The sequence below is a fragment of the Caenorhabditis briggsae genome, assembly GCF_000004555.2.
Source record: "Caenorhabditis briggsae complete genome, chrIV, whole genome shotgun sequence".
Taxonomy (NCBI): domain Eukaryota; kingdom Metazoa; phylum Nematoda; class Chromadorea; order Rhabditida; family Rhabditidae; genus Caenorhabditis; species Caenorhabditis briggsae.
The window spans coordinates 8,995,079-9,011,218 of record NC_013487.2 but is presented as its reverse complement, the minus strand read 5'-3'; the positions used below and the strand labels follow the sequence as shown (position 1 = coordinate 9,011,218).

General features: G+C 44.4%; 2 protein-coding genes across 2 annotated transcripts in view; one reads left to right on the top strand and one right to left on the bottom strand.

The window, feature by feature from the left end:
- Positions 1-12,869, top strand: part of Cbr-unc-22 — a gene marked incomplete at both ends in the record, with an annotated part of 35,080 nt that extends 22,211 nt beyond the window's left edge. Inside the window, 7 exon segments of the mRNA XM_045235666.1 lie at positions 15-299; positions 350-4,793; positions 4,844-6,074; positions 6,085-12,279; positions 12,327-12,579; positions 12,625-12,722; positions 12,774-12,869. Of these exon segments, the coding sequence (XP_045093041.1) occupies positions 15-299; positions 350-4,793; positions 4,844-6,074; positions 6,085-12,279; positions 12,327-12,579; positions 12,625-12,722; positions 12,774-12,869 (12,602 nt within the window).
- A 1,161-nt stretch (positions 12,870-14,030) lies between these two features.
- On the bottom strand, positions 14,031-15,701 carry CBG06204 (the record flags this gene model as incomplete). The annotated part of the gene is made up of 5 exons (XM_002633390.1): positions 14,031-14,352; positions 14,401-14,616; positions 14,666-15,165; positions 15,210-15,562; positions 15,611-15,701. 5 exons carry the CDS (start codon positions 15,699-15,701, stop codon positions 14,031-14,033), a joined length of 1,482 nt encoding a protein of 493 aa, XP_002633436.1.
- Between the last annotated feature and the right edge of the window lie 439 nt (positions 15,702-16,140).

Here is a 16,140-nt window from a genome sequence, read left to right as displayed (position 1 = left end):
TTATTCATTTTCAGTGAAGCCACACATTGACCGTGATGCTCTCAAGAACTTGACTATCAAGGCAGGACAATCTATCTCATTCGACGTTCCAGTATCTGGAGAACCAGCTCCAACTGTCACATGGCACTGGCCAGATAACAGAGAAATCAGAAAGGGAGGACGTGTCAAGCTCGACAATCCAGATTATCAATCCAAATTGGTTGTTAAACAAATGGAGCGTGGAGACAGTGGAACCTTCACAATCAAGGCTGTCAACGTGAACGGAGAAGATGAAGCAACTGTCAAGATTAATGTCATTGGTGAGTTTTCTTTCATTCATGTCCATCATTTCAATCTATCCTAATTTCAGACAAGCCAACTCCACCAAACGGACCATTGGACGTTCTTGATGTTCACGGTGATCATGTCACTTTGGACTGGCGTGCACCAGACGATGATGGAGGCATTCCACTCGAAAACTACGTCATTGAAAAATACGATACAGCCAACGGAAGATGGGTTCCAGCTGCTAAGGTTCCCGGAGATCAAACCACGGCTGTTGTCGACGGATTGATTCCAGGACACGAGTACAAGGTAACTCCCCAGTCAATATTGTACATCCTTCATATCGTAATGTTTCAGTTCCGTGTCGCCGCCGTCAACGCTGAGGGAGAATCAGAACCATTGGAAACCTTCGGAACCACTCTTGCCAAGGATCCATTTGACAAACCAGGAAAGACAAGTGCTCCAGATGTCACCGATTGGGATAAGGATCACGTTGATCTTGAATGGAAACCACCAGCAAATGATGGAGGTGCTCCAATCGAAGAATATGTCGTTGAAATGAAGGACGAGTTCTCACCATTCTGGAATGAAGTCGCTCATGTTCCAGCATCGCAAACCAATGCCACCGTTGGAAACCTTAAGGAAGGATCCAAGTACGAGTTCAGAATCCGTGCCAAGAACAAGGCTGGACTGGGAGATCCGTCTGATTCGGCTTCCGCCGTTGCCAAGGCTAGAAATGTTCCACCAGTTATCGACCGCAATTCTATCCAAGAAATCAAAGTCAAGGCTGGTCAAGATTTCTCGTTGAACATTCCAGTCAGCGGAGAACCAACTCCAGTTATTACCTGGACATTTGAAGGAACCCCAGTTGAATCTGATGATCGTATGAAGTTGGCTAATGAAGACGGAAGAACAAAATTCCATGTCAAAAGAGCTCTTCGCTCGGATACTGGAACCTATATCATCAAGGCTGAGAATGAGAATGGAACTGATACTGCTGAAGTTAAAGTTACTGTTCTTGATCATCCATCAAGCCCACGTGGACCACTCGACATTACTAACATTGTCAAAGATGGTTGCGATCTTGCATGGAAGGAACCAGAAGATGATGGAGGTGCAGAGGTCAGTCACTACGTCATCGAGAAGCAAGATGCAGCAACTGGCAGATGGACCGCTTGTGGAGAAAGTAAGGATACCAACTTCCATGTTGATGATCTCGTACAAGGACACGAATACAAGTTCCGTGTCAAAGCAGTCAATCGTCATGGTGATTCTGATCCATTGGAGGCTCGTGAAGCCATCATTGCTAAGGATCCATTCGATCGTGCTGATAAGCCAGGAACTCCAGAAATTGTCGACTGGGATAAGGATCACGCAGATCTCAAGTGGACACCACCTGCTGATGACGGAGGTGCTCCAATCGAAGGCTATCTCGTTGAGATGAGAACTCCATCAGGAGACTGGGTTCCAGCTGTCAAGGTTGGAGCCGGAGAGCTCACTGCTACTGTTGATGGATTGAAACCAGGACAAACTTACCAATTCCGCGTAAAGGCTTTGAACAAGGCTGGTGAATCCACACCATCTGATCCAAGCAGAACTATGGTTGCTAAGCCACGTCATCTTGCACCAAAGATCAACAGAGATATGTTCGTTGCTCAAAGAATCAAGGCTGGACAAACTCTCAATTTTGATGTGAACGTCGAAGGAGAACCAGCTCCAAAGATTGAATGGTTCTTGAATGGAACTCCACTTCCATCTGGTGGAAAGACCCATATCGATAATAACACTGATAATAACACCAAGTTGACGACAAAGGGAACCGCTCGAGCTGATAGTGGAAAGTACAAAATTGTTGCCACCAACGAAAGTGGAAAGGATGAACATGAAGTCGATGTCAACATTCTCGACATTCCTGGCGCTCCAGAAGGACCCCTTCGTCACAAGGACATCACCAAGGAAAGTGTTGTATTGAAATGGGATGAGCCATTGGATGATGGAGGATCTCCAATTACCAACTACGTCGTTGAGAAACAAGAAGACGGAGGACGCTGGGTTCCATGTGGAGAGACTTCAGACACTTCTCTCAAGGTCAACAAACTATCAGAAGGACACGAATACAAATTCCGCGTCAAGGCAGTCAACCGTCAAGGAACATCTGCTCCACTCACATCTGATCATGCCATCGTTGCCAAGAATCCATTCGATGAGCCAGATGCACCAACTGATGTTACTCCAGTCGATTGGGATAAGGATCATGTTGATCTCGAATGGAAGCCACCAGCAAATGATGGAGGTGCTCCAATTGATGCATACATAGTTGAAAAGAAAGATAAGTTCGGAGACTGGGTCGAATGTGCTCGTGTCGATGGAAAGACTACCAAGGCTACTGCTGACAATTTGACTCCAGGAGAAACCTATCAATTCCGTGTGAAGGCTGTTAACAAGGCTGGACCAGGAAAACCATCCGATCCAACTGGAAACGTCGTTGCTAAGCCGAGAAGAATGGCACCAAAACTCAATCTTGCTGGACTTTTGGATCTTCGTATCAAGGCTGGAACACCAATCAAACTTGATATCACATTCGAAGGAGAACCAGCTCCAGTTGCCACGTGGAAAGCCAATGACAAGACTGTCGAAGCCGGAGCTCGCGCTGATGTGACCAACACCCCAACATCCTCTGCTTTGAACGTTTTCTCTGCAGCTCGTGGAGATACTGGAGTATACAAGATCATTGTTGAAAACGAACATGGAAAAGACACTGCTCAATGCAATGTTACAGTTCTTGATGTACCTGGAACACCAGAAGGACCACTTAAAATTGATGAAGTTCACAAGGAAGGATGTACTCTTAACTGGAAGCCACCAACTGATAATGGAGGAACTGATATTCTTCATTATATTGTGGAGAAGATGGATACCACTCGTGGAACATGGCAAGAGGTCGGAACATTCCCGGATTGCACTGCTAAGGTCAACAAGCTGGTTCCTGGCAAGGAATACTCTTTCCGTGTGAAGGCTGTCAACTTGCAAGGAGAATCCAAACCATTGGAAGCCGAAGAACCAATCATTGCCAAGAATCAATTCGATGTTCCTGATCCAGTTGACAAACCAGAAGTCACTGACTGGGACAAGGACAGAATTGATATCAAGTGGAATCCAACAGCCAACAATGGAGGAGCTCCAGTCACCGGATACATTGTGGAAAAGAAAGAAAAGGGAAGTGCCCTCTGGACTGAAGCTGGAAAGGCTGCTGGAACTACATTCAGTGCTGACAATCTCAAACAAGGAGTGGAATACGAGTTCCGTGTCATTGCTGTCAATGCAGCTGGACCATCTGATCCATCCGAACCAACTGATCCGCAAATTACAAAGGCTCGCTACTTGAAACCAAAGATCCTGACCGCAAACAGAAAGATCAAGATCAAGGCTGGATTCACTCACAACTTGGAAGTGGACTTTGTCGGAGCCCCAGATCCAACTGCCACTTGGACTGTTGGTGATGGAGCTGCGCTTGCTCCAGAACTCATTGTGGATGCCAAAACCAACACGACCTCAATCTTCTTCCCATCTGCCAAGAGAGCTGACAGTGGAAACTACAAATTGAAGGTGAAGAACGAGTTGGGAGAGGACGAAGGAATCTTCGAAGTCGTTGTTCAAGACAAACCATCTCCACCAGAAGGACCACTTGAAGTTTCTGATGTCACCAAGGATAGCTGCGTTCTGAACTGGAAACCACCAAAGGATGACGGTGGTGCTGAAATCAGCAACTATATTGTCGAGAAGAGAGATACTCGTACCAACACTTGGGTTCCAGTTTCTGCATTTGTCACTGGAACTTCCATTACTGTTCCAAAACTCACCGAGGGTCACGAGTACGAATTCCGTGTTATGGCTGAGAACGCTTTCGGAAGATCTGATTCATTGAACACCGATGAGCCAGTCCTTGCCAAGGATCCATTCGGAACACCAGGAAAGCCAGGAAAACCTGAGATCGTTGATACTGATAATGACCATATTGACATCAAATGGGATCCACCAAGAGACAACGGTGGATCACCAATCGATCATTACGATGTTGAAAGAAAAGATGCAAAGACTGGAAGATGGATCAAGGTCAACACTTCACCAGTTCAAGGAAACGCCTTTTCGGATACTCGTGTTCAAAAAGGTCATACCTACGAATACCGTGTCGTTGCTGTCAATAAGGCTGGACCAGGAGCACCATCAGATCCATCTGCTTCTGCTACTGCCAAACCGATGCACGAAGCACCAAAGTTCGATTTGGATTTGGATGGAAAGGAATTCCGTGTGAAGGCTGGAGAACCATTGGTTATCACCATCCCATACACTGCTTCTCCTCAACCAGACATCTCATGGACCAAGGAAGGAGGAAAACCATTGGCTGGTGTTGAGACTACTGACTCACAAACCAAATTGGTTATCCCATCTACGAGAAGAACTGATTCAGGACCAGTTAAGATCAAGGCAGTCAATCTTATGGAGAAGCTGAAGCCAATATCAAGATCACTGTTATTGACAAACCAGGACCACCTGAGAACATCACTTATCCAGCTGTGAGCAGACACACCTGCACTCTCAACTGGGATGCTCCAAAGGACGATGGAGGTGCTGAAATTGCTGGATATAAGATCGAGTACCAAGAGATTGGATCTCAAATCTGGGATAAGGTTCCAGGACTCATTTCTGGGACTTCATACACCGTTCGTGGACTTGAACATGGACAGCAATATCGTTTCAGAATCCGTGCCGAGAATGCAGTTGGTCTCTCCGATTACTGTCAAGGAGTACCAGTTGTTATCAAGGATCCATTCGATCCACCAGGTGCTCCAAGCACTCCAGAAATCACTGGATACGATACCAACCAAGTTTCATTGTCTTGGAATCCACCAAGAGATGATGGAGGCTCTCCAATCATTGGATACGTTGTTGAACGATTCGAAAAGAGAGGAGGAGGCGATTGGGCTCCAGTCAAAATGCCGATGGTCAAGGGAACTGAATGCATCGTCCCCGGTCTTCATGAAAACGAGACATACCAATTCCGTGTCCGCGCTGTGAATGCTGCTGGTCAAGGAGAACCAAGTAACGGATCTGAACCAGTGACTTGCCGTCCATACGTCGAGAAGCCAGGCGCACCAGATGCTCCAAGAGTTGGAAAGATCACAAAGAACTCTGCTGAGCTCACATGGAATAGACCATTGAGAGATGGAGGTGCTCCAATTGATGGATATATCATTGAGAAGAAGAAGTTGGGAGATAATGACTGGACACGATGCAATGATAAACCAGTTCGTGACACTGCCTTTGAAGTCAAGAATCTTGGAGAAAAGGAGGAATACGAATTCCGTGTTATCGCAGTCAACAGTGCTGGAGAAGGAGAGCCTTCGAAGCCTTCTGATTTGGTTCTTATCGAGGAACAACCAGGTCGCCCAATCTTCGACATCACCAACCTCAAGGATATCACCGTCCGTGCTGGAGAAACCATTCAAATCCGCATTCCATACGCTGGTGGAAATCCAAAGCCAATCATTGACTTGTTCAATGGAAACTCTCCAATCTTTGAGAATGAGAGAACTGTCGTCGATGTGAATCCAGGAGAAATCGTGATCACTACCACTGGATCCAAGAGATCTGATGCTGGACCATACAAAATTTCGGCAACCAACAAGTACGGAAAAGACACATGCAAACTCAACGTATTTGTTCTTGATGCACCAGGAAAACCAACTGGTCCAATCCGTGCCACATATATTCAAGCCGAAGCAATGAGTCTTTCATGTAGACCACCAAAGGTCAGTGGAGGAGCTGAGATCACAAATTACGTGTTCGAAAAGAGAACTCCGGGAGGGAGACTGGGTCACCGTCGGACATCCAGTAGGAACCACTCTTCGTGTCCGTAACTTGGATGCCAACACTCCATACGAATTCCGTGTTCGGGCTGAAAACCAATACGGAGTCGGAGAACCACTCGAGACCGATGACGCTATTGTTGCCAAGAATCCATTCGACACTCCAGGAGCACCAGGACAACCAGAAGCCGTTGAGACCTCTGAAGAAGCTATCACTCTTCAATGGACTAGACCAACTTCTGATGGAGGAGCTCCAATTCAAGGATACGTTATCGAGAAGAGAGAAGCTGGAACCACTGAATGGACAAAAGCTGCATTTGGAAATATCCTTGACACTAAACACCGTGTCACTGGACTCACACCAAAGAAGACCTACGAGTTCAGAGTGGCTGCTTACAATGCTGCCGGACAAGGAGAATACAGTGCTAACTCTGTTCCAATCACCGCTGACAACGCACCAACCAGACCAAAGATCAACATGGGAATGCTCACCAGAGATGTTTTGGCTTATGCAGGAGATCGTGCTAAAATCTTGGTACCATTCGCTGCTTCCCCAGCTCCAAAGGTTACTTTCTCAAAGGGAGAGAAGAAGATCAGTGCAACAGATCCAAGAATCAAGGTGGAATACAGTGACTTCTTGGCTACATTGACTATTGAAAAGTCTGAATTGACTGATGGAGGACTCTACTTTGTTGAACTTGAAAACAGCCAAGGAAGTGATTCTGCCAGTATCCGTCTGAAAGTTGTCGACAAACCAGCACCACCACAACACATCAGAGTTGAGGATATTGCTCCAGATTGTTGTACTCTCTACTGGATGCCACCATCATCCGACGGAGGATCTCCAATTACCAACTACATCGTCGAGAAGCTTGATCTTCGTCATTCTGATGGAAAGTGGGAGAAGGTTTCTTCTTTCGTCCGCAATTTGAACTACACTGTCGGAGGACTCATCAAGGACAACAGATACCGATTCCGTATCCGTGCTGAGACTCAATATGGAGTTTCTGAGCCATGCGAACTTTCCGAGGTCGTCGTTACCAAGTACCAATTCGATGTGCCCAACCAACCAGAGGCTCCAACTGTCCGTGATAAGGATTCAACTTGGGCTGAATTGGAATGGGATCCACCAAAGGATGGAGGATCGAAGGTTATCGGATACCAAGTGCAATACAGAGATACTTCTTCTGGAAGATGGATCAATGCCAAATCGGATCTCGCCGAACAGTGCCATACACGTGTTACCGGACTTCGTCAGAACGGAGAATTCGAATTCAGAATCATTGCCAAGAATGCTGCTGGATTCTCTAAACCATCTCCACCGTCTGAAAGATGCCAACTCAAATCGAGATATGGACCACCAGGACCACCAATTCAAGTTGGAGCCAAATCTATCGGACGCAATCATTGTACTATCACTTGGATGCCACCACTCGAAGACGGAGGATCTAAGATCACCGGATACAATGTTGAGATGCGAGAGTATGGAAGCACTTTGTGGACTGTCGTCAGTGATTACAATGTGCGCGAACCAGAATTCACTGTTGATAAGCTCAAGGAGTTCAACGACTACGAATTCCGTGTTGTCGCCATCAACGCAGCAGGAAAAGGAATTCCATCACTTCCATCTGGACCAATCAAGATTCAAGAATCCGGAGGAACCCGTCCTCAAATTGTGGTCAAACCAGAAGACACTGCTCAACCATACAACAGAAGAGCTGTATTCGTCTGTGAAGCCGTCGGAAGACCTGAACCAACTGCAAGATGGCTCAGAAACGGAAGAGAACTTCCAGAGAGCAGCAGATACAGATTTGAATCAAGCGATGGAGTATACAAATTCACCATCAAGGAAGTCTGGGATATTGATGCAGGAGAGTACACTGTTGAAGTGTTCAATTCTTATGGAAGCGACACTGCAACTGCAAAACTCATTGTTCAAGCCCCACCAGTTATTGAGAAGGACGTTCCAAATACTATCCTTCCAAGTGGAGATCTTGTTCGTCTCAAGATTTATTTCTCTGGAACAGCACCATTCCGTCATAGTTTGGTATTGAACAAAGAAGAAATCGATATGGATCACCCAACAATCAGAACTGTCGAATTCGATGATCATATTCTCATCACCATCCCAGCATTGTCAGTCAGAGAAGCTGGAAGATATGAGTACACCGTCTCTAACGATTCCGGAGAAGCGACTACTGGATTCTGGCTCAATGTCACTGGATTGCCGGAAGCACCACAAGGTCCACTTCACATCAGCAACATTGGACCAAGCACAGCTACTTTGTCATGGAGACCACCAGTCACCGATGGAGGATCGAAGATCACCAGCTATGTTGTTGAGAAAAGAGACTTATCAAAGGATGAATGGGTTACTGTCACATCGAATGTCAAGGATATGAACTACATTGTCACCGGATTGTTCGAAAATCACGAGTACGAATTCCGAGTTTCCGCTCAGAACGAGAATGGAATCGGAGCTCCACTTGTCAGTGAGCATCCAATTGTTGCTCGTCTTCCATTCGACCCACCAACGTCTCCAATTAACTTGGAAATTATTCAAGTCGGAGGAGACTATGTCACTCTCTCATGGCAACGACCATCATCTGATGGTGGAGGTCGTCTTCGTGGATACATCATTGAAAAACAAGAGGAAGGACATGACGAATGGTTCAGATGCAATCAGAATCCATCTCCACAAAACACCTACAATGTTCCAAATCTCATCGATGGAAGAAAGTACAGATACAGAGTGTTTGCCGCCAACGATGCCGGACTTTCCGATCCAACGGAACTTGATCAAACTTTGTTCAAGGCTTCTGGAGCTGGGGAAGGACCGAAGATTGTCAGTCCATTAAGTGATTTGAATGAAGAAGTCGGTAGAAGTGTGACATTCGAATGTACTGTCAGTGGAAATCCAAGACCAGAATACAGATGGTTCAAGGGATGCAAGGAGCTCGTGGACACCAGCAAGTACACTCTTATCAACAAGGGAGACAAGCAAGTTCTTATCATCAACGACTTGACTTCTGATGATGCCGACGAATACACTTGTCGTGCCACAAACTCATCGGGAACTCGTAGCACAAGAGCCAGCTTGAGAATCAAGACCAAGCCACGTGTCTTCATCCCACCAAAATACCACGGAGGATATGAAGCACAAAAGGGAGAAACCGTTGAGTTGAAGATTCCATACAAAGCATTCCCACAAGGAGAAGCTAGATGGACCAAGGATGGTGAGAAGATTGAGAACAACAGCAAGTACAGTATCACCACCGACGACAAGTTTGCCACATTGAGAATTTCCGATGCCAGCCGTGAAGACTTCGGAGAGTACCGTGTCGTCGTTGAGAACTCTGTTGGATCTGATTCTGGAATCGTTAATGTCACCGTTGCCGATGTTCCTGAACCACCAAGATTCCCAATCATTGAGAATATCCTTGATGAAGCTGTCATCTTGTCTTGGAAACCACCAGCACTCGACGGAGGATCATTGGTTACCAACTACACCATTGAGAAGAGAGAAGCTATGGGAGGATCATGGGCCCCATGTGCCAAGAGTAGATACACCTACACTACTGTTGAAGGACTTCGTGCTGGAAAGCAGTATGAGTTCAGAATAACTGCCGAGAACAAACATGGACCATCGAAACCATGTGAGCCAACTGCGCCAGTCACCATTCCAGGAGACGAAAGAAAGAGAAGACGTGGATATGATGTGGATGAGCAAGGAAAAATTGTTCGTGGAAAGGGAGCTATCTCTTCTAACTACGACAACTACGTCTTTGATATCTGGAAGCAATACTACCCTCAACCAGTTGAAATCAAACACGATCATGTTCTTGATCACTACGATATCCATGAGGAACTTGGAACAGGAGCCTTTGGAGTTGTTCACAGAGTCACAGAAAGAGCAACCGGAAATAACTTTGCCGCGAAATTCGTGATGACTCCACATGAAGCTGATAAGGAAACAGTCAGGAAAGAGATCCAAACAATGTCTGTTTTGAGACACCCAACACTTGTAAACCTTCATGATGCCTTCGAAGATGACAACGAAATGGTTATGATTTACGAATTCATGAGTGGAGGAGAACTTTTCGAGAAGGTCGCCGATGAACACAACCGAATGAGTGAAGATGAAGCAGTCGAGTATATGAGACAAGTGTGCAAAGCCTTGTGTCATATGCATGAGAACAACTATGTGCATTTGGATTTGAAGCCAGAAAATATCATGTTCACAACCAAGAGAAGCAATGAATTGAAACTGATTGACTTTGGACTTACCGCCCATCTCGATCCAAAACAATCTGTGAAAGTCACCACCGGAACAGCCGAATTCGCCGCTCCAGAAGTTGCCGAGGGCAAGCCAGTCGGATATTATACCGATATGTGGAGCGTCGGAGTCCTCTCTTACATTCTTCTATCCGGACTCTCGCCGTTTGGAGGAGAGAACGATGATGACACACTGAGGAATGTCAAGGTAATTGTTTTTGGTCTTACATCTTCTTTTTTAACTATTTCTAATTTTCAGAGTTGTGACTGGAACATGGATGATTCTGCATTCTCCAGCATTTCTGAAGACGGAAAGGACTTCATCAGAAAGCTTCTTCTTGCTGATCCAAACTCCAGAATGACCATTCATCAAGCTTTGGAGCATCCATGGCTCTCTCCAGGAAGCGTTCCAGGACGTGATTCCCAGATTCCAAGCAGCAGATACACCAAGATTCGTGATTCAATCAAATCGAAATATGATGCTTGGCCAGAACCACTTCCACCACTTGGAAGAATTTCCAACTATTCTTCATTAAGAAAGCACAGACCCCAAGAGTATTCAATCCGTGACGCCTTCTGGGATAGATCTGAAGCTCAGCCAAGATTCATTGTCAAGCCATATGGAACCGAAGTCGCCGAAGGACAATCTGCCAACTTCTACTGCAGAGTTATCGCCTCATCTCCACCAGTTGTGACGTGGCATAAGGATGACAGAGAGTTGAAACAGAGTGTGAAGTACATGAAGAGATACAATGGAAATGATTATGGATTGACAATCAATAGAGTTAAGGGAGATGATAAGGGAGAATACACCGTTCGTGCTAAGAATTCTTATGGTGCAAAGGAGGAAATCGTGTTCTTGAATGTCACTCGTCAATCAGCACCACTCAAATTCGAGCCATTAGAACCAATGAAGAGAGCACCAAGTCCACCAAAGGTTGAGGAGTTCAAGGAGAGAAGATCTGCTCCAAAGTTCACATTCCATCTGAGAAACCGTTTGATCCAAAAGAACCATCAATGCAAATTGACATGCTCGTTGCAAGGAAATCCAAATCCAACGATTGAATGGATGAAGAATGGACATCCAGTGGATGAAGACCGTGTGCAAGTGTCCTTCAGAAGTGGTGTATGCTCTCTTGAAATCTTCAATGCACGTGTCGACGACGCTGGAACCTACACCGTCACTGCTACCAACGATCTTGGAATGGATGTTTCTGAATGTGTTCTGACTGTTCAAACTAAAGGCGGAGAACCAATTCCACGTGTTTCTTCGTTCAGACCAAGACGAGCTTATGATACCCTGTCTACTGGAACCGATGTTGAAAGATCCCATTCCTATGCGGATATGAGAAGAAGATCCCTCATCCGTGACGTATCACCAGATGTCAGATCAGCTGCTGATGACCTCAAAACAAAGATTACCAATGAACTTCCATCATTCACTCTTCAACTTTCCGATGCTGAAACCGACGTCGGAGAATCAGTTGAATTCTCTGCCCAAGTCACCGGACAACCAGAACCACTCATTGAATGGCTTCATAACGGAGAACGAATTTCCGATTCTGATTCCCGATATCGATCCTCGTTTGTTGGTGGAAAAGCCACGTTGAGAGTCAGTGACATAAAAAAATCAGACGAAGGACAATATCTCTGCCGTGCTTCAAACTCTGCTGGACAAGAACAAACAAGAGCAACTTTGACAGTAAAAGGAGAGCAACCACTTGTAAATGGACATGTTGAAACAGCTGAAAACCAACTTCGTGTCGCAAAACATTTGGCAGGAGAAGTTGTGAAAACTGGAGAAGCCGTTACTTTTGAAGCCAGAATTGAAGGAACTCCAGATGAAATTTTATGGATGAGAAATGGACAAGAGGTATGCTAAGAATGGCAATTTTCAGAATAATTTTTCTTGATTTTCAGTTAACCGATGGAGAGAAGACCAGCATTTCTCAAAACGGCGATACCCTTCTGTTGACTGTGAACTCAGCTGAAGCATCTGATGCTGGACACTACCAACTGGAAGTTCGATCGAAGGGAACCAACATTGTTTCTGTAGCTTCTTTGGTTGTCGTTGGAGAAAAAGCCGATCCACCAGTCACCCGACTACCATCATCTGTCTCTGCTCCACTCGGTGGATCCACTTCCTTCTCAATTGATTTTGAAAATGTTGAAGGTATAGACTAGACCGCATTTCAGAATAATAAAATTTCTATTTCAGGTCTCACAGTACAGTGGTTCCGTGGATCGGAAAAAATCGAAAAGAACGAACGGGTCAAATCTGTCAAGTCCGGAAATACCTTCAAGCTTGACATTAAGGCATGAAGAATTTCTTCGAAATTTGAAAACTAATTTGCGCCTATATTTCAGAACGTCGAGCAGGACGACGACGGAATTTATGTAGCCAAAGTGGTGAGAGAGAAGAAGGCAATTGCAAAGTATGCGGCAGCTCTTCTTCTGATTTAAGATCCAAAACAAATCCTGTGTTTTCCGTTTATTTGTATCTATTTTTGTAGTCATCACACCTAGCCCAACCAATAATTTTCTTCCTTAAATTCTTTCCGCTTTTCCCTGTCTAAATTTCCCAGTTTTCGCCAAATTTCTTTCGCCATTTGATATTCGTGTTTTTCATCCTTTTGTCTTCTTCTTCTCTCCACTTTTCTTTTTCTTTTTATATCAAGTAATAAATCACAAACCCCGGCTTTTTCTCACCCTGTCAACACCAACTCTTTCTTTTTTTTGTAATCTCTTTTTTTATTTCTTTTTAATTCTCTAAAACTCAAAACACACATGCTTTCATTGTAATTTCAGCAATAGTTTCAGTCAGTTTTGAGAAATCTTTCCAACAAAATTTCCAGTCACATTTCGAAATTTCTATATTTTTCTGTATATTCCACCTAAGAATCAAGAAATGGGACATCGTGATTCTGAAGTGGTCTTATCCTAACTCTCTTTTATTGATTTTCCTCTTTTCCAAGTCAGTTTTTCAGTTCGGGACCCTGATTCTCTGATTAAATTTTTCTCTGTCTAGGTATCAATTTCTATTTTCTATTTCAAGAGTCGATGACGTTTGAATTCGGGACAAATTCTCTCCGAATCTTCTCTTTTTCTATTTGCTTGACTGTATTTCAATTGATAGCTTTAGTTTGGTAGCTTCTCCACATATCCTGATGTTTTTCCTGTATTGCAATTGTAAAAATTTCGAAATGTGACCGAAACTTTAAACTCTGAAAAAATAGCTCAAATCTGGCTGAATCTATTCGTCTTCTCTAAACAGTTGTAAATCTTTCTCTCTCGTCAGCCTGGGGTGTTTTTTATCTTTTAAATTTCTCTATTTTCTCTGGATTTCAAGTGTTGTTCCGATTAGTAAATTTAAACGACTGAATTCGAGTATTAAAGCAATTTATAATGATAAAAATACATAATTTGTTTTCTGAGGTGAGTGTGTGATACCAGCAAAATTGGGGTGAGAAAGACATGCGGTGTGTGAATATCAAAATTCTGTTAGACAGATACAAAAGGCTGACACAAGATACAATCAAAAATACATGAGATGAAACAAAACAAGGTCTACCCCGCGACCATTTCTCAAAGTGCTCAGGAATGAATAAATTAAATGAAGACTGATTAGGCAACAGCAGAAATAATATCTGCAGATGGTTCTTTGTCCTCGATGAACCCTTTGAGTTCGTTGATGATGACATGAATCTCGCGTCCGCTGGTCTCTGGGAGACAGGTCAGCAAGTAGACCAATGCCAGAGCTGATGGAATGGCGAACAAGACCACAAACGAGAAGGCGCCGATGTTCATGAAGAGTGGAATAGTTGAGAAATTGGTCACAACTACGAGACAGCTATGAATCGAGTAAACGAAGCAGAACATCATTGATCTGTTGGCCAGTGGAGACAACTCTGGTGGGATAGACCAGATAACGGGGCCGACTCCGATTCTGAATAGAAAAAGTTATTTTCGTTGTTATTTTCCAAAGCAGACTCACCCATAGGCCATGACGAATCCGAAACATGCTCCCATAGCGATCGATTGTTGGTGCATTTGCTCTGCTACAGCGAAGACAGTCAGAAAAAGAACCGTGCATGATCCGCATGTGAGGAGAAGAACTCTGCGAGGAACTTTGTCGATGATCAAGGTAGAGCAGATAGAAGAGACCGTGAGCACCACCATCATCAAACTTGAGGCCATTTGAGATGTTCTCCTGTAATCAGTTCTTAGAAACATCCTTTATTTTCATAATATGATCTTACATATCTACGCCCATATCAGTGAAGAAGAATGTGCTGCTCTGAAGGATCGGATAGAAAGGAAGTGTTAAAACTGCTGCAGCAACGGACAACAACATTGCCTTCCTAAGATGTGGGGTCGTCAGAATGTGCATCACTGAAGTTGCTGGTTCTTTATCTTCAATATTGTTTTTATTGTTAGCAGCCAATTCTTCTTTTTGGTGTTGTTCCATCGAATCGATAAGTAGAGCTTGATCAGGCAGGAATCCTTGGAAGAACCTTAGTGATTTCAGTGCAGCCACCTTGTCTTTTTTCACCAAAAGTAAGAACTTTGGGGTGTCAGGCATCCAAAGGATAAACGCCGTAGACAGAATTCCAGGGATGACCGGAACAAAAAGAAGCACCGAAAGTGAATGTCCAAGAAGACCTTCGTGTCCGAGCAACATTCCGAGCAAACACATTGTAGAGTATCCAGTGGAGTAGAGAGATGACATCGTTCCACGGAGGGAAGCTGGAGAGATTTCCTGTAAAACAAGATTTCCAAATTGTAAAAAGTATTCTTATCAACCTGAAGATAGAGAATCAATGCTGCATCACTAAGCGGAGAGAATACAGCAGCGATCAGTCTTCCGGTAATCAAAACTTCTGAATATGGTGTGAAACTAGCGATCATCTGCATCGCGCCAGCGAGAGTCATGAATGCGATTGAAAGAGCAAATGCAACTTTTCTGCCGTAGGTGTCACAGAGGAAAGGACTGCACATTGCGCCGATGACTTGGAAAAGATACCAGGCTGAGTTGATTCCAGATTTGAGAAGAGACACTTCTTCATGATCTAATGGTCGGTACCGTTCCGTGAATGAACTATTCAGGTATTCATTGAGTTTGTGAACGGCGGTGTTAACGGATGTGTGAGAGAATCCTGAAAGAACATTGAATGGTGCCAAAAGGAATATGTTGATTTACAAACCTGAAGGAAAATTAGTCATCGCAGTGAGTAGTGAGCAAATGAGGAACAGGCGAACGCCATTCCATGAGAGTAGAGAAGGATCAGAAGTCATTCCTAGAGCACAGAGAGGATAAATATAGGTCGCGGGGTAGTTAGTCTATGAAGTTGTGGCTCCAGTGAATTGGTGAAGGTCTTCGGCAGATTTAAGTTTGGGCCACGCCACAAACACTGCCTCGAACGTAGACTTTTCTTCTGTCGTGTGATTTGGGTTTGTTCCGTTTGAGAGTTGAGCGAGCGTAGACGAAGAAAGGGCTCTGAAAAAAGTACAAATTTGCAAGTTGTATGATTGAAAATACTTATATGAGTCATAAAAGAATACGTTCGACTCGTTTAGACTAAGAAAAGAGAATGGGAAACATTTGTAGCGTAATGAGCGTGAGGGAATGTGTATGCATAGATGTAGATAGTGAGTATGGTCCGACCATAATGGGTAGGCAGGTGACCCCGCCCACCCACGAGGTGTCTACGACGCGGACAAACGAAGACATAAC